The sequence below is a fragment of the Oculina patagonica genome, chromosome 1 (assembly GCF_052425735.1).
Source record: "Oculina patagonica isolate OP01 chromosome 1, crgOcupat, whole genome shotgun sequence".
Lineage (NCBI taxonomy): Eukaryota > Metazoa > Cnidaria > Anthozoa > Scleractinia > Oculinidae > Oculina > Oculina patagonica.
Window position 1 is genome coordinate 20,065,299 of NC_135758.1, and position 17,377 is coordinate 20,082,675.

General features: G+C 38.0%; 4 protein-coding genes and 2 pseudogenes across 4 annotated transcripts in view; all 6 read left to right on the top strand.

Annotated features, from left to right (window-relative positions):
* Window positions 1-17,377, top strand: part of LOC144661220 (A disintegrin and metalloproteinase with thrombospondin motifs 19-like) — a 67,739-nt gene that overhangs the window by 40,414 nt on the left and 9,948 nt on the right. The gene's annotated exons all lie outside the window — the stretch shown is intronic.
* On the top strand, window positions 343-4,293 carry LOC144661309 (RYamide receptor-like). Its single transcript, XM_078522024.1, has 2 exons — window positions 343-1,586; window positions 2,720-4,293. Exons 1-2 carry the CDS (start codon window positions 523-525, stop codon window positions 3,357-3,359), a joined length of 1,704 nt encoding a protein of 567 aa, XP_078378150.1. The 5' UTR covers window positions 343-522; the 3' UTR covers window positions 3,360-4,293.
* On the top strand, window positions 4,881-5,949 carry LOC144661256 (neuropeptide FF receptor 1-like; annotated as a pseudogene).
* Window positions 7,621-8,899, top strand: LOC144636883 (neuropeptide FF receptor 2-like). The gene has a single exon (XM_078496089.1). The coding sequence runs from the start codon at window positions 7,841-7,843 to the stop codon at window positions 8,897-8,899; it is 1,059 nt and encodes a 352-aa protein (XP_078352215.1). The 5' UTR covers window positions 7,621-7,840.
* On the top strand, window positions 10,371-13,610 carry LOC144661239 (neuropeptide FF receptor 2-like; annotated as a pseudogene).
* LOC144661248 (neuropeptide FF receptor 1-like) lies at window positions 13,613-17,022 on the top strand. Its single transcript, XM_078521949.1, has 2 exons — window positions 13,613-16,112; window positions 16,148-17,022. The coding sequence occupies exon 1, from the start codon at window positions 15,053-15,055 to the stop codon at window positions 16,109-16,111; it is 1,059 nt and encodes a 352-aa protein (XP_078378075.1). The 5' UTR covers window positions 13,613-15,052; the 3' UTR covers window position 16,112; window positions 16,148-17,022.

Here is a 17,377-nt window from a genome sequence, read left to right on the forward strand (position 1 = left end):
AAAATTTCATCAATCTTCTGTTAAAGTATTTAATTTAAACTGGTTTCACAATCTTTTGTTTGACATGCAATAAAGTTTTTTTCAGATTTTTGGAATTTGTTTAAGTAATGTTTAAATATTTTGTTTGCTATGTAATAAAGTTTGGTCAGATTTGTGGCAGTAATATTTACATTAAACATCTACCACATAGAACACAGCACGCAACTCAAAAGCAAATTCAGCGCTGAAGAGAAAGCGTTAAATTGTTGGGGAAGCTATTCTCTGCCACTGGGTAACTTAAACTCGGACTACACAACTTTGGTGGCCGAAAAACGACTTACTTTTGTATGACATTACCTGATCTACAGTTTCAAAAATCTCTGTGTATCATCAGACAGAAACAAAATTTGGCAAAAGAGGTTTTTAACCTAATCCAAAGGCCTCAGTTTACGTCTCCGCTTTGGCAGTACTCGACAACGCTTCAGTAATTTTCATTTAACGTGAATAGATGCATTGATATGCACGGATATTTTAAAGCTCACAATGGTCGACAACGTTAACAACACAAACAGCAGCAAAATAAGCAACGTCTTTACCGGCAGTGGCTCGACCTTTTTGCTAATTCGTTCATACGAAGAAGCCAGGAACGTCTTCGCTATTGTCCTGTCTGTAAACCTTCTTGTTATTGTGTCGGGAATAGTTGTCAATGCAGCCATTTGTTATGTTATGCTCCGCGGGAAACGCTACAAAAGAAACAGTTCAAATTTCTTTATTACACATTTATCCGTGGTGGAGCTGGTTTATCGTCTGCTTGTCTTCCCTATAATTGTCTACTTTACAGTTCCAGCATCAGAAATTAAAAGCACCCAGTGCAAATTTATCACGTTCTTTGCAAAGACCTCCGCTTCGGCCATATTTGTCAGTTTGGTCGCCATAGCTGCTGACAGATACTTAAACATTGCTCACCCTTTGAAGACTTTGAAGTCAGAGAGAAAGCCTGTTTTCCTTGTTTTTCTGGTTTGGCTGTATGCTGCCATTGTGTCAGGCCCTTCTGTTTTTAGCGTGGACAGTATTTCAGTTTTGGAAATTCCCGAAGCTCGAGGTATAGCCTGCGAGGATTGTGCCGACAAGAAACTTTGCGACATTCCGCAAAATCTTCTTGGTCAGTGCTCCACCTCTTTGTTTGTTCTTCTTGCGTTTGTTGTCCCACTGGCCGTCATCTTTGCGTTGTACACCAAAGTAGCCATCTTCTTGCATCACAGAGGCAACAATGGAATGATGCACAAAATAGCAGCAAGGTCAAAGTCCAAAGCAGTACGCATGCTCATTATTACAGTATTTGGATATGTCCTTTCGTTAGGCCCCGCTGCTGTCCTTTCAATGTTGAGATCTTATGGCGCCCTGAACAATTCCTCGTTTGACGTCATGCTGCTGGTTAGTTGGATGGTCGACTTCGCTACTTATACGAGCTCGCTGGGAAATCCTTTGATTTATGCGTACTATAACGGGGATTTCCGAAAGGAAATCCTCCGTTTGTTTCGTATAAGAAACGATAGAAAAGTGGAGCCATCCACCGTTACATCTTTAACCTCGACAAGAAATAGTTAGTTGAAATAATCTTCTAGAATACAGTTATTACTTGAAATACACGCCTTAATGAATAATGTAAGCTTTCATTTCATTTAAACTAATGAATAATCATTCGCTTGGTAATCTTATTTTGAGAAGTAGGCGAGTTTCACTTAACGGGAGCCCTATACCATTTTTAGTAGTGTTGTAATGGTTTCTTTTCTTTTCTTTTCTTTTTTTGAGGGGGAAGGATGTGTGTATTTTCATTGTCAATGTTTTTTTCTGAACCCGCTTAGTTTCACAGCATTAACCAGTATTTTGTCTACATACAAAACAATTTCACACAAGAGCCACTGGAAGACATTCACGATATTTGTATAAATTATGTTTATTATTTTCACACTTATATAGAGCGGGAGACATTTGGCTTTAAAACTATCCCTTTGGTTGATTTTAAATTAAGAATAAATTTCAATCATAGTCGAATCAAGGGCTTAGGTTTCGTGGCCTATGGCATTAGTAAAGTTCTAATAAAAAATCAAACGGAACTCTCATAATTACAAAACCATTCATGTCAAGCAAGAGTGTATTAAAGGCGTTGTTTCTGCAAAGTGGTATTGCTATCCATTGTTGTATTTCTAATTAAAAACGTCAAAATCATGCATTACTTCCGCAAACAAAATCTGTCATTGGTCTTTCGAAAAGTACCGTGTGACAAAATCTTATTTAGTCAGAAAAGATAGCAGATTGACGACTTGAGAAACATGGCCGGAGGGACTCCACAACCTCAGTGTGTTCAAATAATGGAACAAGAAAACTCAACCTCAGGCTTGTTAACAAATGTAAAAAGCGGGAATATCCTTCTCCTTATTCGTTCACATAAAGAATCAAGAATTGCGTTTCAAACTATTTTATCAATAGCCATACTCTTAATTGTATTGGGAATCGTCATCAATGGAGCCATCTGCTTTGTTATGCTTCGTGGCAAACGCTACAAGAAGAACACTTCAAATTTCTTCATCTTGCATCTGTCTGTGACAGAAGTGGTTTTTCGCCTTGTCGTTTTTCCTCTCGTGATTTATTTCTTATTTCCAACGTCCGAAGAAAAAAGCATTCAGTGCAAAGCTTTAGCATTTTTCTCTACAACCTTCGTTTCCGCCACATTTATAAGTTTGGTAGCCATTGCCACTGACAGATACCAAAACATCATCTATCCGATGAAAGCCTTGAAAGGGAAGAAAAATCATCGCCATTTAGTTTTTCTCGTTTGGTTGTACGCTACAGGGGTATCGATTCCCTTTGTGTTGAGCGTGAAAAGTGTATCTATCTTCGAGATTCCAGAAGCACAGGGTATGGATTTGAAAAAATGCTTTGACATGAAGATTTGCAATATTCCACAGAACGCAATGGGTCGAGTTTCTACAACTGTCTACTTTGGTTTTGCTTTCTTTGTTCCACTGATCATCATTATTGGGCTTTATACAAAAATTGCTTTCTTCTTGCATCAGAGAAGCAACAATGGGTTGATGCATAAAGTGGCGGCAAGATCAAAGTCAAAGGCAGTACGCATGCTCACTGTAGTTGCATTAGCATACACATTATCTTTAGGGCCCACTGCCTTTTTCGCCATGTTGAGGTCTTACGGATTTCTCAATAGGTCTTCATTTGGCGACATGTTGACTGTCAGTTGGGCGATCGAATTTTTGACACTGATAAGCTCACTGGGAAATCCAATAATATATGCGTACTATAATGGAGACTTTCGAAAGGAACTTCTTAAGTTAGTTTGTGAAAGTCGTGTCAATAAATAAGCCAGTAGTCTTTGATGCAGAATATCTTTGAAAGGCAACACTAGAAATTATCAGCACATAACAAATAAGAGAACGTGGTAGTATTCCATGCAGTTCATGCCAAAAACAAAATAGATTAAAACAAGTAGCTATTTCCGGATATCTTCCTCAGCAATGATAATATAAGTGATAAGTATGGCGGCAAAGTTTGAGAAGAGATGGGTTTGTGAAATTTTTGAGAAGATGCTTGGTCGAGAATGAGTATTTAATACGGAGGAATCGCGAAACAGTGAAGTTTTTTGCATGTATGCAAATTCCTTTGCCCCTCGCTTTGCTTTCATTTTGCTCTTGAGCGGTAATTCTTCCGTGCTAGGAAACACGAGACATCCGAAGATATCCTGTCTTTGTTTGCTCTTCTAAGCGCTCTTTTTGGTGGAAAATTTACAAAGTTAACAATAAGGTAATAAATATAGCTAGAATATTTACATAGCAATTAAAAACGGTAAGGGCTTTCACTATGTTTTTTACCAATACATGGCTTTAATCGAACTTAGAAGTATCGCAGTCGTCAAATTTTTCAATTTGTAATAAATCGCATAACTCTCTTAACTTTGTCTCCCAAATTATTTGCTTATTGTTATTAATTTTGGGCGTGCTTTGTGCATCGAAACATTGTTAATACTTTTTTTCTTAGCAAAGAATTGATTTTCTTATTTTAGTGATATGTTTGCCAACCAGTTATAGTTACAGTTTTGCTCAATGCACTCAGTTGTTGTAAGTAGGACTTGACAAGAGTAGAATCTAATCTAATTTACTACTTTGTTACACCAAGGATGGTTTTTTAACTATAACATAAAAATATCAATGCTAAAGGTAAAATTGTCCCAACTTGGCCGTTATAATTTGCTCATTCAAATTCTTTGTAAACTTCTTAAGCAAATGCTTTTAAACTAAACGCAGGTGATTGATGTGGCCAAAATACAACCAGAAAATTATTTGCTTGCTTCATGTCGTAGTTATTTGCATTATTTTTTTTTTAGAATTTAAATAAGAGTATTGCAAAACAGAGAATATTGTAAGCATATTAAATAAATGTTTGTCATAAAATGATCATTAAAATGTAAAGGAGAAAACTGTTGTAAAGCCTCTTAAGAAATTACTTTAAAGAAGGAAGATTTTATTGTTAATCATCTTGTACGTTTTAATAACAAAATATTTCTTACTTCACCCTTGTTCAAACGTAAAAAAAGTCCTGTACCTCAATCGGGAAGAAAAATAGAGAGGTTTCAGTTATTCACTGTATACTAATTGAAAAGTCGGCAGCAGATATTTCACTGTTAAAGTGAAGAGTCACATGCATGTAATGAAGTTGAGAGTAGTTATGAAGTATTACTGAACAAAAATGGCGCAAACTGAAACCTCAGAAGGTATAAAAGGTACTTCTTCGTAAAGCTGGAAAACATCTTTTTTTGGGGGTTATCCAGTCAAAACTTGTACCTGGTGGTAGTACTTTAAACCGAAGAAAATCGGCTTCATTTTACTGATGTTTCGCAATGGTCGTAGAGGAGACAAACAACACTAATTCAAGCCACAAATTTATCGGCCGTGGTTCAACACTCTTGCTGATTCGTTCGTACGAGGAAGCGAGAAACATATTCGCTTTAATCCTATCTGTTAACCTTCTGGTTATCGTGACGGGAATAATCGTCAATGCGGCCATTTGCTATGTTATGCTGCGACGAAAACGCTACAAAAGAAACAGTTCAAATTTCTTCATTACGCACTTGTCTGTGGTGGAGCTGGTTTATCGCCTACTTGTCTTTCCTTTAATAATCTACTTTGCAGTTCCAGCCTCAGGAATCAAAACGTTTCAGTGCAAAGCTACCACGTTTTTCTCAAAGACCTCCGCCTCCGCCATATTCGTCAGCCTAGTTGCCATTGCTTCCGACAGATATCAAAGCATTGTTAACCCTTTAAAGAAGTTGAAGTCAGAAAGAAAGCCTATTTCCCTTCTTTGTCTCGTTTGGCTGTATGTAGCCATAGTGTCGTGTCCTTCTGTTGTCAGCGTGGATGGTATTTCCGTTCTTGAAATTCCCGAAGCTCGAGGTATGGCCTGCGAAGACTGTGCTGACAAGAAACTTTGCGATATTAAACAAAACCCGCTGGGTCAGTCTTCAACCACGTTGTATTTTCTTCTTGCATTTGTTGTCCCACTGGCTGTCATATTTGCGTTGTACACCAAAGTTGCCATCTTCTTGCATCACAGAGGCAACAGTGGAATGATGCACCAAGTGGCGGCAAGATCAAAGTCCAAAGCGGTACGCATGCTCATTATAACTGTTTTGGGATATGTCCTGTCCCTGGGCCCCGCTGTTGTTCTTGCCATGTTAAGATCTTACGGTGTTTTAAACGAAACTCCGTTTGGTGTTATGATACTGGTTAGCTGGATAGTCGAATTTGCATCATACACAAGTTCACTGGGAAATCCGTTAATTTATGCGTATTACAACGAGACTTCCGAAAAGAACTCCTCCGCATTTTCCGCAAAAGAAACTGCCAAAAAGTGAACTCGTACGCGGTCACGTTCTTAAATTCAAGTACAAATAATTAACATAGTTTATTTCTGAAATGCACAAATGTTTGAAATGTAAGCAGTCAATTAAAACTGCAACCCACAACCGAGGAGTGGGAAGTCTTTTAAAAATAGGTGAAAATATGTCTATCCCACCTATACTACAGTTCTAACGAAATGATCATCCAGTTTGACTATAGTTATGATCTGACAACTAAAAGTAAAATTGTTATCCGCCCACGAACAACGCCCACGGATGACAGATTTGCAAAGTTTTAAATGTGGACAAGAGACGTACGTTGTCAGCTGTACACATCCTTGTCACTACATACAGATCTCTCATAATTTTTATTGATTGATTATCAATAGTAGTTTTCGCTGGCTTTGTACATCGAAATATTAATTTTTAATTGATTTTTCTGCTTGTGTGGTTGCGAACCAGTAATGGTTACATTATAACAAGCTTGTTGCAAAGAGTTGTAAGTAGGATTTAAAGAACGAAACCCCAGTTGGTTTAATAAACTTTTCTTGTATACCAAGGACGCTGAATTAATATAAATGCTAAAGATTAGGCTGCTTGAACTTAAGTTAAATTACTTGTTTACTACTTAAGCAAATGGTTCTAAGCTAAAGAGAGGTGATTATCCTTGCCAAAATAAATTTAACCCTGCGAATTATTCATAAACTCCAGGTAGTTGTTATTTTGATTTCCCTTTCGATTCAAATTGAAATACTGCTAAGAATTAAAGTTAAATACCATTAGCATATGAAATAAATGCTTTTCAAAATCATCTTAATGTAAAGAGAAAGCTCTTAAAAAAAAGCTTCCAAATTAACCAGTTTCTAGAAATAAGTTTTATCATCTAGAAAATTGTTAGTTATCTTCCGTATTATTTTTCTAACTTCAATGTATAATTCACGTAAAACATCCTGTACCTTATTAGGAAAATAAGAACAAAAAGATTGCAGTTATTAATTGCATTTTAATTCAAAATTTGCTATTTTGATGACTTGGCAGCAGACATTTCGTTGTTTAGTTGAAGCTTGAAACATTTGCCTCGCCACAGTTGCTCCGTGGAATCTGTGGGATTCATTAACGCAGAATTAAATGAAGACCCTTCTGACAGCGTGATATCGATGTCGTTTTCCATTATAAGGTTATGTGCAATAAATATTTATTTTTGGTTATTTACATTTCCGACTTCAAATGTCTTTATCTTAGAATCTATGCCCAAAACGTGTGTAGTTGAGTGCAAAATTGTTCTTACGGAAAACGCCGTCTTTCAGTATTTGAACAGTACAACGTAATCTATTGGGGCCATATCACGCCGAGGTTTGGCTTGCCGCTAAAGCATCTTATTTGCAGTTTGACCCTAGTTCTGCGTAAAAGCGGTGTTATTTTTTTCATTATAATGTAATGGCCAATAATGAATTATTTTCTGTATTACATTTTCCAACTTCAGATGTCTTAATCTCGCCCAAAATGCGTAGATAAGTACAAGATAGCGCAAACGCATAATTACACGAAATCTGCCAAAACGTTTCTAATTTTATTTAATTATAACGTTTGATTTTAAAGTTTACACACGTCATGCTATTAATTTCGTTTTTAAATAGCATTTATTCTATATGCTAATAGTATTTGACCAGCTCTTTCCGAACGGACAAAACAACTAATTCCCGTTCCAACTAAACACGAATACACGACAATTAACAGGGAAGTCAAGATTTTGTGGCCGGTCATCCAATACTAGTGAGCAAGGACAGGAAAGGCATTAACTTAGACCACAAGAAATTTAAAAGATCTGCCCGTAGAGCTGGAAATCTTCCTCATCTGGGTAAGCTCGTTAAAACCTGTGTTGAACGGCTTCACTTTAAACCGAGATCCTCAGAGAGAAGAAAATCGATTTCTTTCTAGTGATTATTAACAATGGCAGTAGAGGACTCAAACAGCAATTCTACGTCTCCTTCTATAGACGGAGGCTCGACGCTTTTGCTTATTCGTTCGTACGAAGAAGCAAGGAACGTTTTCGCTATCACTCTATCTATAAACCTGCTTGTTATCGTGTCGGGAATAATTGTGAATGCAGTCATCTGTTACGTTATGCTGCGTGGGAAATGCTTCAAACGCAACAATTCAAATTTCTTCATCACACATTTGTCCGTGGTGGAGCTGGTTTATCGCCTACTTGCCTTCCCTTTAATTATCTATTTTGCAGTGCCAGCCTCAGGAATCAGCACGTTCCAGTGTAAAGCGATAGCGTTCCTTTCAATAACCTCCGCTTCGGCCATATTCGTCAGCTTGGTTGCCATAGCTACTGACAGATATCAAAGCATTGTTCACCCTTTGAAGAAGTTGAAGTCAGAAAGAAAGCCTGCTTTCGTTCTTTGTCTTGTTTGGCTGTATGCTGCCATAGTGTCTTGTCCATCCGTTATAAGCGTAAAAGGCATTCCAGTCTTGGAAATTCCCGAAGCTCGAGGTATGGCTTGCGAAGACTGTGCTGACAAGAAACTTTGCGATATTCCACAAAACCCGCTGGGTCAGTCTTCAACCACGTTGTATTTTCTTCTTGCATTTGTTGCCCCACTGGCCGTCATATTTGCTTTGTACACCAAAGTTGCCATCTTTTTGCATCACAGAGGCAACAATGGAATGATGCACCAAGTGGCGGCAAGATCAAAGTCCAAAGCGGTACGCATGCTCATTATAACTGTTTTGGGATATGTCCTGTCCCTGGGCCCCGCTGTAGTTCTTGCCATGTTGAGATCTTACGGCGTTTTGAACAAGAAGCTCTTAGAGCACTGCGCTGTCCGTGACACCCTAGGGGTAGCATGGGGGAGAAATGCACCCCACCCCCTATATCCCCACCAGGGGCCGGACGGACCCCCATCCATGGCACGACACGCGCCATCGACGAGGGGGGGCCCCCGGGCGGCCGGGCACGTGAGAAGACGCGGAGGCCCAGTGACCTGTTCGGAAGGGGGATGAGGGAGGACAGCGGGGAGGGGGTTCGGGGAGCGTGGGGGGGCCGCGTGACGAGCCATTAGCGGGAGCCGGGCGGGAGAGGACGGCGAAAAAGAGACTGACTGAGAGCCACCGGACGGACGAGGGAGGGGGACAGGACGAAAAAAATATAATAAAAAATAAACCCCGGCAGAGCAAGACGCGCAGCGCAGTTAATGAATCTCCGTTTGGTGTTATGCTACTGGTTAGCTGGATGGTCGAATTTGCGTCATACACAAGTTCACTGGGAAATCCGTTAATTTATGCGTATTACAACGGAGATTTCCGCAAGGAACTTCTCCGAATTTTTCGAAGAAAAAAGCGCCAAAAGTGAATTCGCATGCGGTTACATTCGTAAATTCAAATACAAATAATTAACACAGTATATATTGTAAAAAAAAAAATCGAACATGCTTGTAAACTACAGATTAAAATTAGCGTGCTCAACTTGCAACAGAGGTTTAGGAAGTCACTTAACCGGCAGACGTGAACGTTGGATGTAGAGGAAAGAAAATGAAAATGCATTCAATTCTAACCAACAAAGGGTCATATATTCATTTTAATAAAGCATTTCCCATAAATCACATGGATTAGAAGTCATGTTCATAAAACAAGGAAGTAATCTTTATGTAGATACTTTTTAAGGGGCAACAGTAGAAAGTAGGTTGTAAAAGAGATCGGCTTAAAAAACCGCAAAAGTATCTTGGCGCGAATCACATTACCAATTGTCAACGTTAACCAGCCTCTGCTAACATCGCAGGCCGATGTATTCTGCGGCAAACATCCCGGTCAATCATTTTGACTGTTATTTTGAAATGAAGACAAAAAGTAAAAATTTCCGCTCGTGGATCATAAAATTGCAACTGAACTAAATTTATAAAACTAAATGAACACAGTTAATACACGTAGTTATTCGTTTTAGCATAGAGACCCCCAATTGTATGCTAATTGTTTTTTCTCAGAGCACACAGTACTTGAAATGTGTACGTCAGACTTATTTGTAAGCTGTACACTTATATTTCTTCTTAATTTTATGTCGCAAATTATTTGATTAAGTTTAGCACGAGCTTCGTACATGCTATGTTGATGGTTGCGTCAAATATCGCATTGTAATCTAAATAGGGGACCGCTAAATTGAGGTGAAATAAAAATCGAGGCCGTCAAAACATATTTGAAACAACAAACACTTCCCTGAGTGCCTTTTATTTTAGTAGTGGCGTGGTTGACATAGTCACATTTTAATTGGCTAATAACTTCTCTGTTATACTAAGGACTGTCCCTTAGTTAAGAGCATGTCTGACTTACTTTTACCATAGGGACATGTAGGGAATTTTCTCTGGATTTGGTGTCCGAACTATAGAGGTGTCTGTAATAAGAGGTTCAAATGTAAGTGGCTGTTCACATGGAGGGCAGGAAGCCTCTATATGCAGAATTAACCGCCCTTCTTCCCGAGAATTAACAGCCCTTCTTCCCTAGCGCCATTGAAGCGTGTCACATCGTGGGAAAAGAGTGTAGCTCCAAATGATTGAACTAAAATATTTCTTTTTACTCAAAAATCAAGGCCAGCGGCCCAAAGCTATTATATTTTAATCGAGAAAACTTCATATTCTCTTGATTTGAATGTCCACACTCTTAGAAGTTTACCGCGTAAAATCTTCAACAGTCTATGGCTGCCCAACTTAAAATTAAATTTGTTGTTGGCAGAATTAGCATAATCCTTTCTACGTATTTTCGAATTAATTGGCTGGTGCTCAAAGAAATATTTTCCAGTCGACAAATTAAACTAATTCTAGGTAAATGACACTGTTTGTATGCAGAATTTTATATTTTAATGCATTTACATCACGTTTGATTTAAACGTTTTGAGACTTATACCGGGTAGCCGAGAAAGCCCTGACTTGACCGGTCATAGTAAAAAGGAAACACCACCAAGAAGGGTGTCACGGGCAAGTAGACAGGGTGCTTCGGGTTTAGGGCTCGCTGAGGCTAAAATAATCGCACCTTTTCTTTTTATGGTGTTTTATTTCAATGCAAAGCCATTTCTGACAAATAAACTGCATAAGTTCAATCTTCGCCAGTCAAAAACTTTAAAGAGTCGTGGTTGCGAAGCAAAATTTATCTGTCGCCAGCACTCTTGGCGAATGATGTTTTGAAGAAGGTCTTCACACTGCACTTAAATCGACTATAATATTGAAATTATTGGCCATAACATAATAATTTATACATAATTAGAGAACAAGTCAGGGCTTTCTCGGCTACCCGGTATAAGTCTCAAATAGAGAACAACATCAATAGCACGCAGTCAGTAGGGTCTTTGTAATTAATTTTGCTTCCGTGAAACAAAAAAAAAGAAAAGTGGCAAATTTTCCACGCTTCACCTTGGAGCGAAATTATTACTGCAACTATGCAAATTGACAGGCAGTAAAAAATTTAAATCATGGCCTTCCTATTTTCCGTCTAAGGTAAAATATGTTTTACGTAATTGGTACATTGAATTTGGAAAAAATACGTTGGATCATAATTAACTATTTTCTTGAAGATAAAACTACTTTCTAGAGATTAGTTAGTTCAGGTGCTTTTGAGATGTATTTAAGAGCTTTCTTTCTTTCCTTTTAAAAGCATTCAACTCATATGCCTAATTTTAGCAATTTATATTTAAATTTAGATATAGTGTAACTACAGCCGCCCGGATTTTTCAAATAACTAGCTGGTTTAAGTTTGTTTGGGAAGATTAATCACCGGTTTCTAAAACCATTTGCTTGCTATTTTAAATCAATTAGAAATAAAAATTAGTCATCACATTTGCTTTCCAGTTTACGTGTGCCATCCTTTTTATTAGAATATTTACAAGCACCTGTTTGATGTGCTAATGGAATTTGTATGTGCGGATAGGTACGTGCAGATACGCGTTCATGGGTACGTGCAGATAGGAACAACACTGCGTCTTCGGATAGTACGCTCATTATTCACATAACACGACAACCGTTAAAATCTTGCTAAATTTAGTGAATTTAAATACAAAAAAGTTATTACATTTCCTTTCCAGTTCACATGTGTCATCCTTTTTTGAAATATTTAATAGTACCTGTCAGTCCGATATGCAAATAGAATTTTGAGTGCTATTACAGAACGGACAAAATGACTTAATTTCGCTTATAGCACTCAAAGCACGACACAACACAACACGACACAACACAGAGAACACAACACAGAGAAGTAAAGAGCTTTTGACTCGACATCAATCAAATACAAGCGAAAATGAGAACGGACGGCTTTTAAAACGTAGACCTCAGGAGGACTAAAAGATCGGTTCGTCAAACTGGCAGGCATCGTCATTTTGGTAAGGTCATGAAACTAGTACAAATGGCTGTAATTTAAACCGAGTTCCTGTGAGACAAAGTTGCCGATTGCCGTTTTGTAATAATTCATAATGACCACGGTGAAGACAAACCTCACCATTCCGGGACCCGGTGGTCCCGGCGGTGGGTCAACACTTCTCCTAATTCGTTCGTACGAAGAAGCAAGGAACATTTTCGCTATTATTTTATCTATAAACCTACTTGTTGTCGTGTCGGGAATAATTGTGAATGCTGCCATCTGTTACGTTATGCTACGTGGAAAACGCTTTAAACGAAACAGTTCGAATTTCTTCATTACACATTTGTCCGGGTTGGAGTTAGTTCATCGCCTACTTGTCTTCCCTTTAATTATCTACTCTGCAGTTCCAGCCTCAGGAATAAGCACGTTCCAGTGTAAAGCGATAGCGTTCCTATCAAACACCTCTGCTTCTGCCATATTCGTCAGCCTGGTTGCCATAGCTACTGACAGATATCAAAGCATTGTTCACCCTTTGAAGAAGTTGAAGTCAGAAAGAAAGCCTTTTTCTCTTCTTTGTCTCGTTTGGCTGTATGCTGCCATTGTGTCGTGTCCTTCCGTTATAAGCGTAAAGGGCATTCCAGTCTTGGAAATTCCCGAAGCTCGAGGCATGGCCTGCGAGGACTGTGCTGACAAGAAACTCTGCGATATTCCACAAAACCCGCTGGGTCAGTCTTCAACCACGTTGTATTTTCTTCTTGCATTTGTTATCCCATTGGCTGTCATATTTGCGTTGTACACCAAAGTAGCCATCTTCTTGCATCACAGAGGCAACAACGGAATGATGCACCAAGTGGCGGCAAGATCAAAGTCCAAAGCGGTACGCATGCTCATTGTAACTGTACTTGGATATGTCCTGTCCCTGGGCCCCGCTGTTGTTCTCGCCATGTTAATCTTTTTTTTTTTTTAGATCTTACGGTGTATTAAACAAAACTCAGTTTGGTGTTATGCTATTGGTTAGCTGGATGGTCGAATTTGTAACTTACACAAGTTCACTGGGAAATCCGTTAATTTATGCGTATTACAACGGAGATTTCCGCAAGGAACTTCTCCAGATTTTTCGCAGAAAAGAGCGCCAAAAAGTGAAATCGTACGCAGTTACGTTCGTAAATTCAAATACAAATAATTAACGTAGTAAATTTCTAAAATACACAAATGTTTGAAATGTAAGCAGTCAATCAAAGCTGATGAGTTCAACTTGTAACCGAGGAATGGATAGTCGGTTTTCAAATAAAAAGTGAAAATAGGTCTCCCCAAGCTATACTACAGTTCTTACGTTATATTCATCCAGTTTGTCTATAATTATGATTTGACAACTTTAAATTAACCGCTGTGGTAAACGAAGCACAGCCCCTGAGCTAAGAGCTTCGTTGAATTAATATCAATGCTCAAGCTAAGATTGCCTGACCTTCGGTTATAATTCGCTCAGTTAAATTATTCATCATCTAAAGCAAATTTAACAAATGAAAAATCTTGCCAAAAGACGTTTAAACGAGCAAATTATTCGACAGTGATATCTCCATGTTACCTGTTTTTGATTTTCGAATTCAAATAGAAATACTGCTGAAAAAAGTTAAACACCACTACCATACGAAATAAATGCTTTTTGAAATCATTTAATTGTAAAGAGAAAGCTCTTAAATGGACTAAATTTACTAGTTTCGAGAAAGTAGTTTTATCTTCTAGAAAATAGTTAATTATCTTCCATATTATTTTTTCTAACTTCATTATATAAACCACGTAAAACATCCTGCACTTGAAGGGAAAAAAGAAAATAAAGATTACAGTTATTTACTGTATATGAATTTAAAATTTGCTCTTTTCATGACTTGGCAGCAGACGTTTCGTTTTTTTTTTGAAGTGAAGCTTGGAAACCTTCCTCACCACAGTTGCACCACGGAATCTGTGGGGGTCATTAATGCAGAATTAATTAAAAAAGACCCTACTGACTGCGTGATATATATCGATTAAGTTTCCCATTAAAATGTTATGTGCAATAAATATCTATTTTCCGTATTTACATTAATGTTTTCAACTCCAAATGTCTAAATGTTAAAATCTATGCCCAAATCGTATCGTCGTTGAGTGCAAAATGGCGCTTACGGAAAATACCGTCTTTTAATATTCTGAATATTCGCCCTGTTGGGGCCATATGGAGTCGACGTTTGTCTTGCCACTTTAGTTATCATCACATTTGCATTTGACCCTAGTACTGCGTTATACCGATATTGGCTTTCATTATTAGGATATGGCCTTAAATTAATTATTTAAATTTCCAACTTCAAATGTCTTAATCTTTGCTCAAAATGGCAGATAAGGAGAAGAAATCGCTCACACATAATATGCTCATTTATTCACATATCGCACGATATCGATTAAAATTTTGCTAATTAATTTAATTATATTGTTTGCTTTTACCGTTTTCACGCGTCATTCCATTAATTTCGTTTTAAAATAGCATTTATTCTATATGCTAATAGTATTTGACCTGCTGTTGCGGAACGGAAAAAACAACTAAATTCTGCTTCCACTGAACACGGAAAATACGACAATTCACAGGCAACGTAAGAGCTTTATGACCAGTCATACAATACAAGTGAACAAGGTAACGAAAGGCTTCAACTAAAACCTAAAGATATTTGAGAGATCTGCCCATAAAGTTTCTCACGTTTGGTGAGCTGGTTAAAAATTGTGTTAAACGGCTGTGCTTTAAAGCGAGATCCTGAGAGTCAAGATTTGATTACCTTCTAGTAATAATTCACAATGGAAGAAGAGAACTTAAACAACAATTCTGGCATTGAGACTAATAACGAAGCTGGCTCAACACTTTTGCTTATTCGTTCGTACGAAGAAGCAAGGAACGTTTTCGCTGTGACTCTATCTATAAACCTGCTTGTTATCGTGTCGGGAATAATTGTGAATGCGGTCATCTGTTACGTTATGCTGCGTGGTAAACGCTACAAACGAAACAATTCAAATTTCTTCATCACGCATTTGTCAGTGGTGGAGCTGGTTTATCGCCTTCTTGTCTTTCCTTTAGTTATCTACTTTGCAGTTCCAGCAACAGGAATAAACACGTTCCAGTGTAAAGCGATATCGTTCTTATCAAACACCTCCGCTTCGGCCATATTCGTCAGCTTGGTTGCCATAGCTACGGACAGATATCAAAGCATTGTTCACCCTTTGAAGAAGTTGAAGTCAGAAAGAAAGCCTGCTTTCCTTCTTTGTCTCGTTTGGCTGTATGCTGCCATTGTGTCGTGTCCTTCCGTTATAAGCGTAAAAGGCATTTCAATCTTGGAAATTCCCGAAGCTCGAGGTATGGCCTGCAAAGAGTGTGCTGACAAGAAACTTTGCGATGTTCCACAAAACACACTGGGTCAGTCTTCAACCACGTTGTATTTTCTTCTCGCATTTGTTGCTCCATTGGCCGTGATATTTGCGTTGTACACCAAAGTAGCCATCTTCTTGCATCACAGAGGGAACAATGGAATGATGCACCAAGTGGCGGCAAGAGCAAAGTCCAAAGCGGTACGCATGCTCATTGTTACTGTATTTGGATATGTTCTGTCCCTGGGCCCAGCTGTAGTTCTCGCCATGTTAAGATCTTACGGTGTTTTAAACGAATCTCCGTTTGGTGTTATGCTACTGGTTAGCTGGATAGTCAACTTTGCATCATACACAAGTTCACTGGGAAATCCGTTAATTTATGCGTATTACAACGGAGATTTCCGCAAGGAACTCTTCCGCATTTTTCGCAGAAGAAACCGGCAAAAAGTGAATTCGTACGTGGTTACGTTCGTAAATTCAAATACAAAAATTTAACGTAGTTTATTTCGTGAAAAACACTGGCAATGTAAGCAGCCAATCAAGGCTGGTGAGTTGAACTTGCAACCAAGGAATGGTAGTAGTTGGAAATGATGTGAACAAAGGGAACAGCGCAATTATAATGACAATACGCTCATTGCATTTTTAACTTCTGTTAATCACTGTATAATCGTCGGATATATTGGGACTGAAATTAACAGTAACCTCAGTAAAAGCAAGATCTCTCGACCGACAGAGGTCGAGTTTGGGCAGTACACGAAAACTGTGTTTAGCTGATAACATTAGGAAAGCGTGGGAAAGGAATGACAGCTTCAGTGTTGGCGCAGCTTGATTTGACAGCATTAGCCTTGGAAATGATATCATCCTACGCATGCAACCCAGATTTAATAACTGTTTGTATTTTAGCAAACGAAAAACAAATTTCTTAAAAACTAATTTGAGCTTGTGCTTTTTACCACATTTTTATTAGTGCCCTAGGTAATTTTTTTTGCATTGTCACAGAAAAAAGCGTGATTAAGGCTTTTTTATTTGTTTATAGTTAACCCAAAAGTTCAGCTGAATAAATATAGGACATTATGTACAGCGCTTGTGATTTAAGCATGTTTATGACGGTTTTGTACAGGCCCAAAGCTATGCTTTTATTAGATATACTATAATTGAAGGATCGAACTGTAGGTAGTATTATTGTAGATAAACTTATACGAATAGCAAATAGCGCTATGCTGTGCGGTTCAAATATCATTGTATTATGTTCACAGCTTATTGGTTTCAACGCTTATTGCATTGCGAATTTGTAGTTGTTTTATATACGGTAAAGTAATCCCTAGTCATTAAAACACTGAAGATAAAGAACATCAATTATACCGACATCATAAGTCATTAATTCACTTCTCACTTCCTGAGACGAAAGATAACTTCATTTGTATGGTACTTCCGACCCAGCTTATTGACTCACTATTATGCATTTAAACTAGTATTTTTGTAGCTGGTAAATATTACAGTGAAATACGTTTATTTTATTTACGAAGATAAATAGGGGGTTTGGATGAGTTCTAACAGCCGCAGACAATATTTGCGGTCAACAAAAGGCGTTGGACGATTAAAGAAAAACAAAATTATACAACGCGAGAAAATGATGATGGATTTAGCTCGTTTTTGTTTAGCAACTAAGTTTATTTTCTCATACAATTATTGTTCATTCGTTTCCTATGCCGGTGAAATAAGCTCTAATGGTAATCTAGTTACTGAAGATGCCTTAAACGT

Excerpts from the sequence above, each read along its gene's own strand:
- LOC144661309 (XM_078522024.1), top strand. The coding sequence starts at position 523 with ATGGTCGACAACGTTAACAACACAAACAGCAGCAAAATAAGCAACGTC. Across the intron at positions 1,587-2,719 it reads ACCTCGACAAGAAATAGTTA|TTTGGTAGCCATTGCCACTG; the intron begins GTTGAAATAATC and ends CACATTTATAAG.
- LOC144636883 (XM_078496089.1), top strand. The coding sequence starts at position 7,841 with ATGGCAGTAGAGGACTCAAACAGCAATTCTACGTCTCCTTCTATAGAC.
- LOC144661248 (XM_078521949.1), top strand. The coding sequence starts at position 15,053 with ATGGAAGAAGAGAACTTAAACAACAATTCTGGCATTGAGACTAATAAC.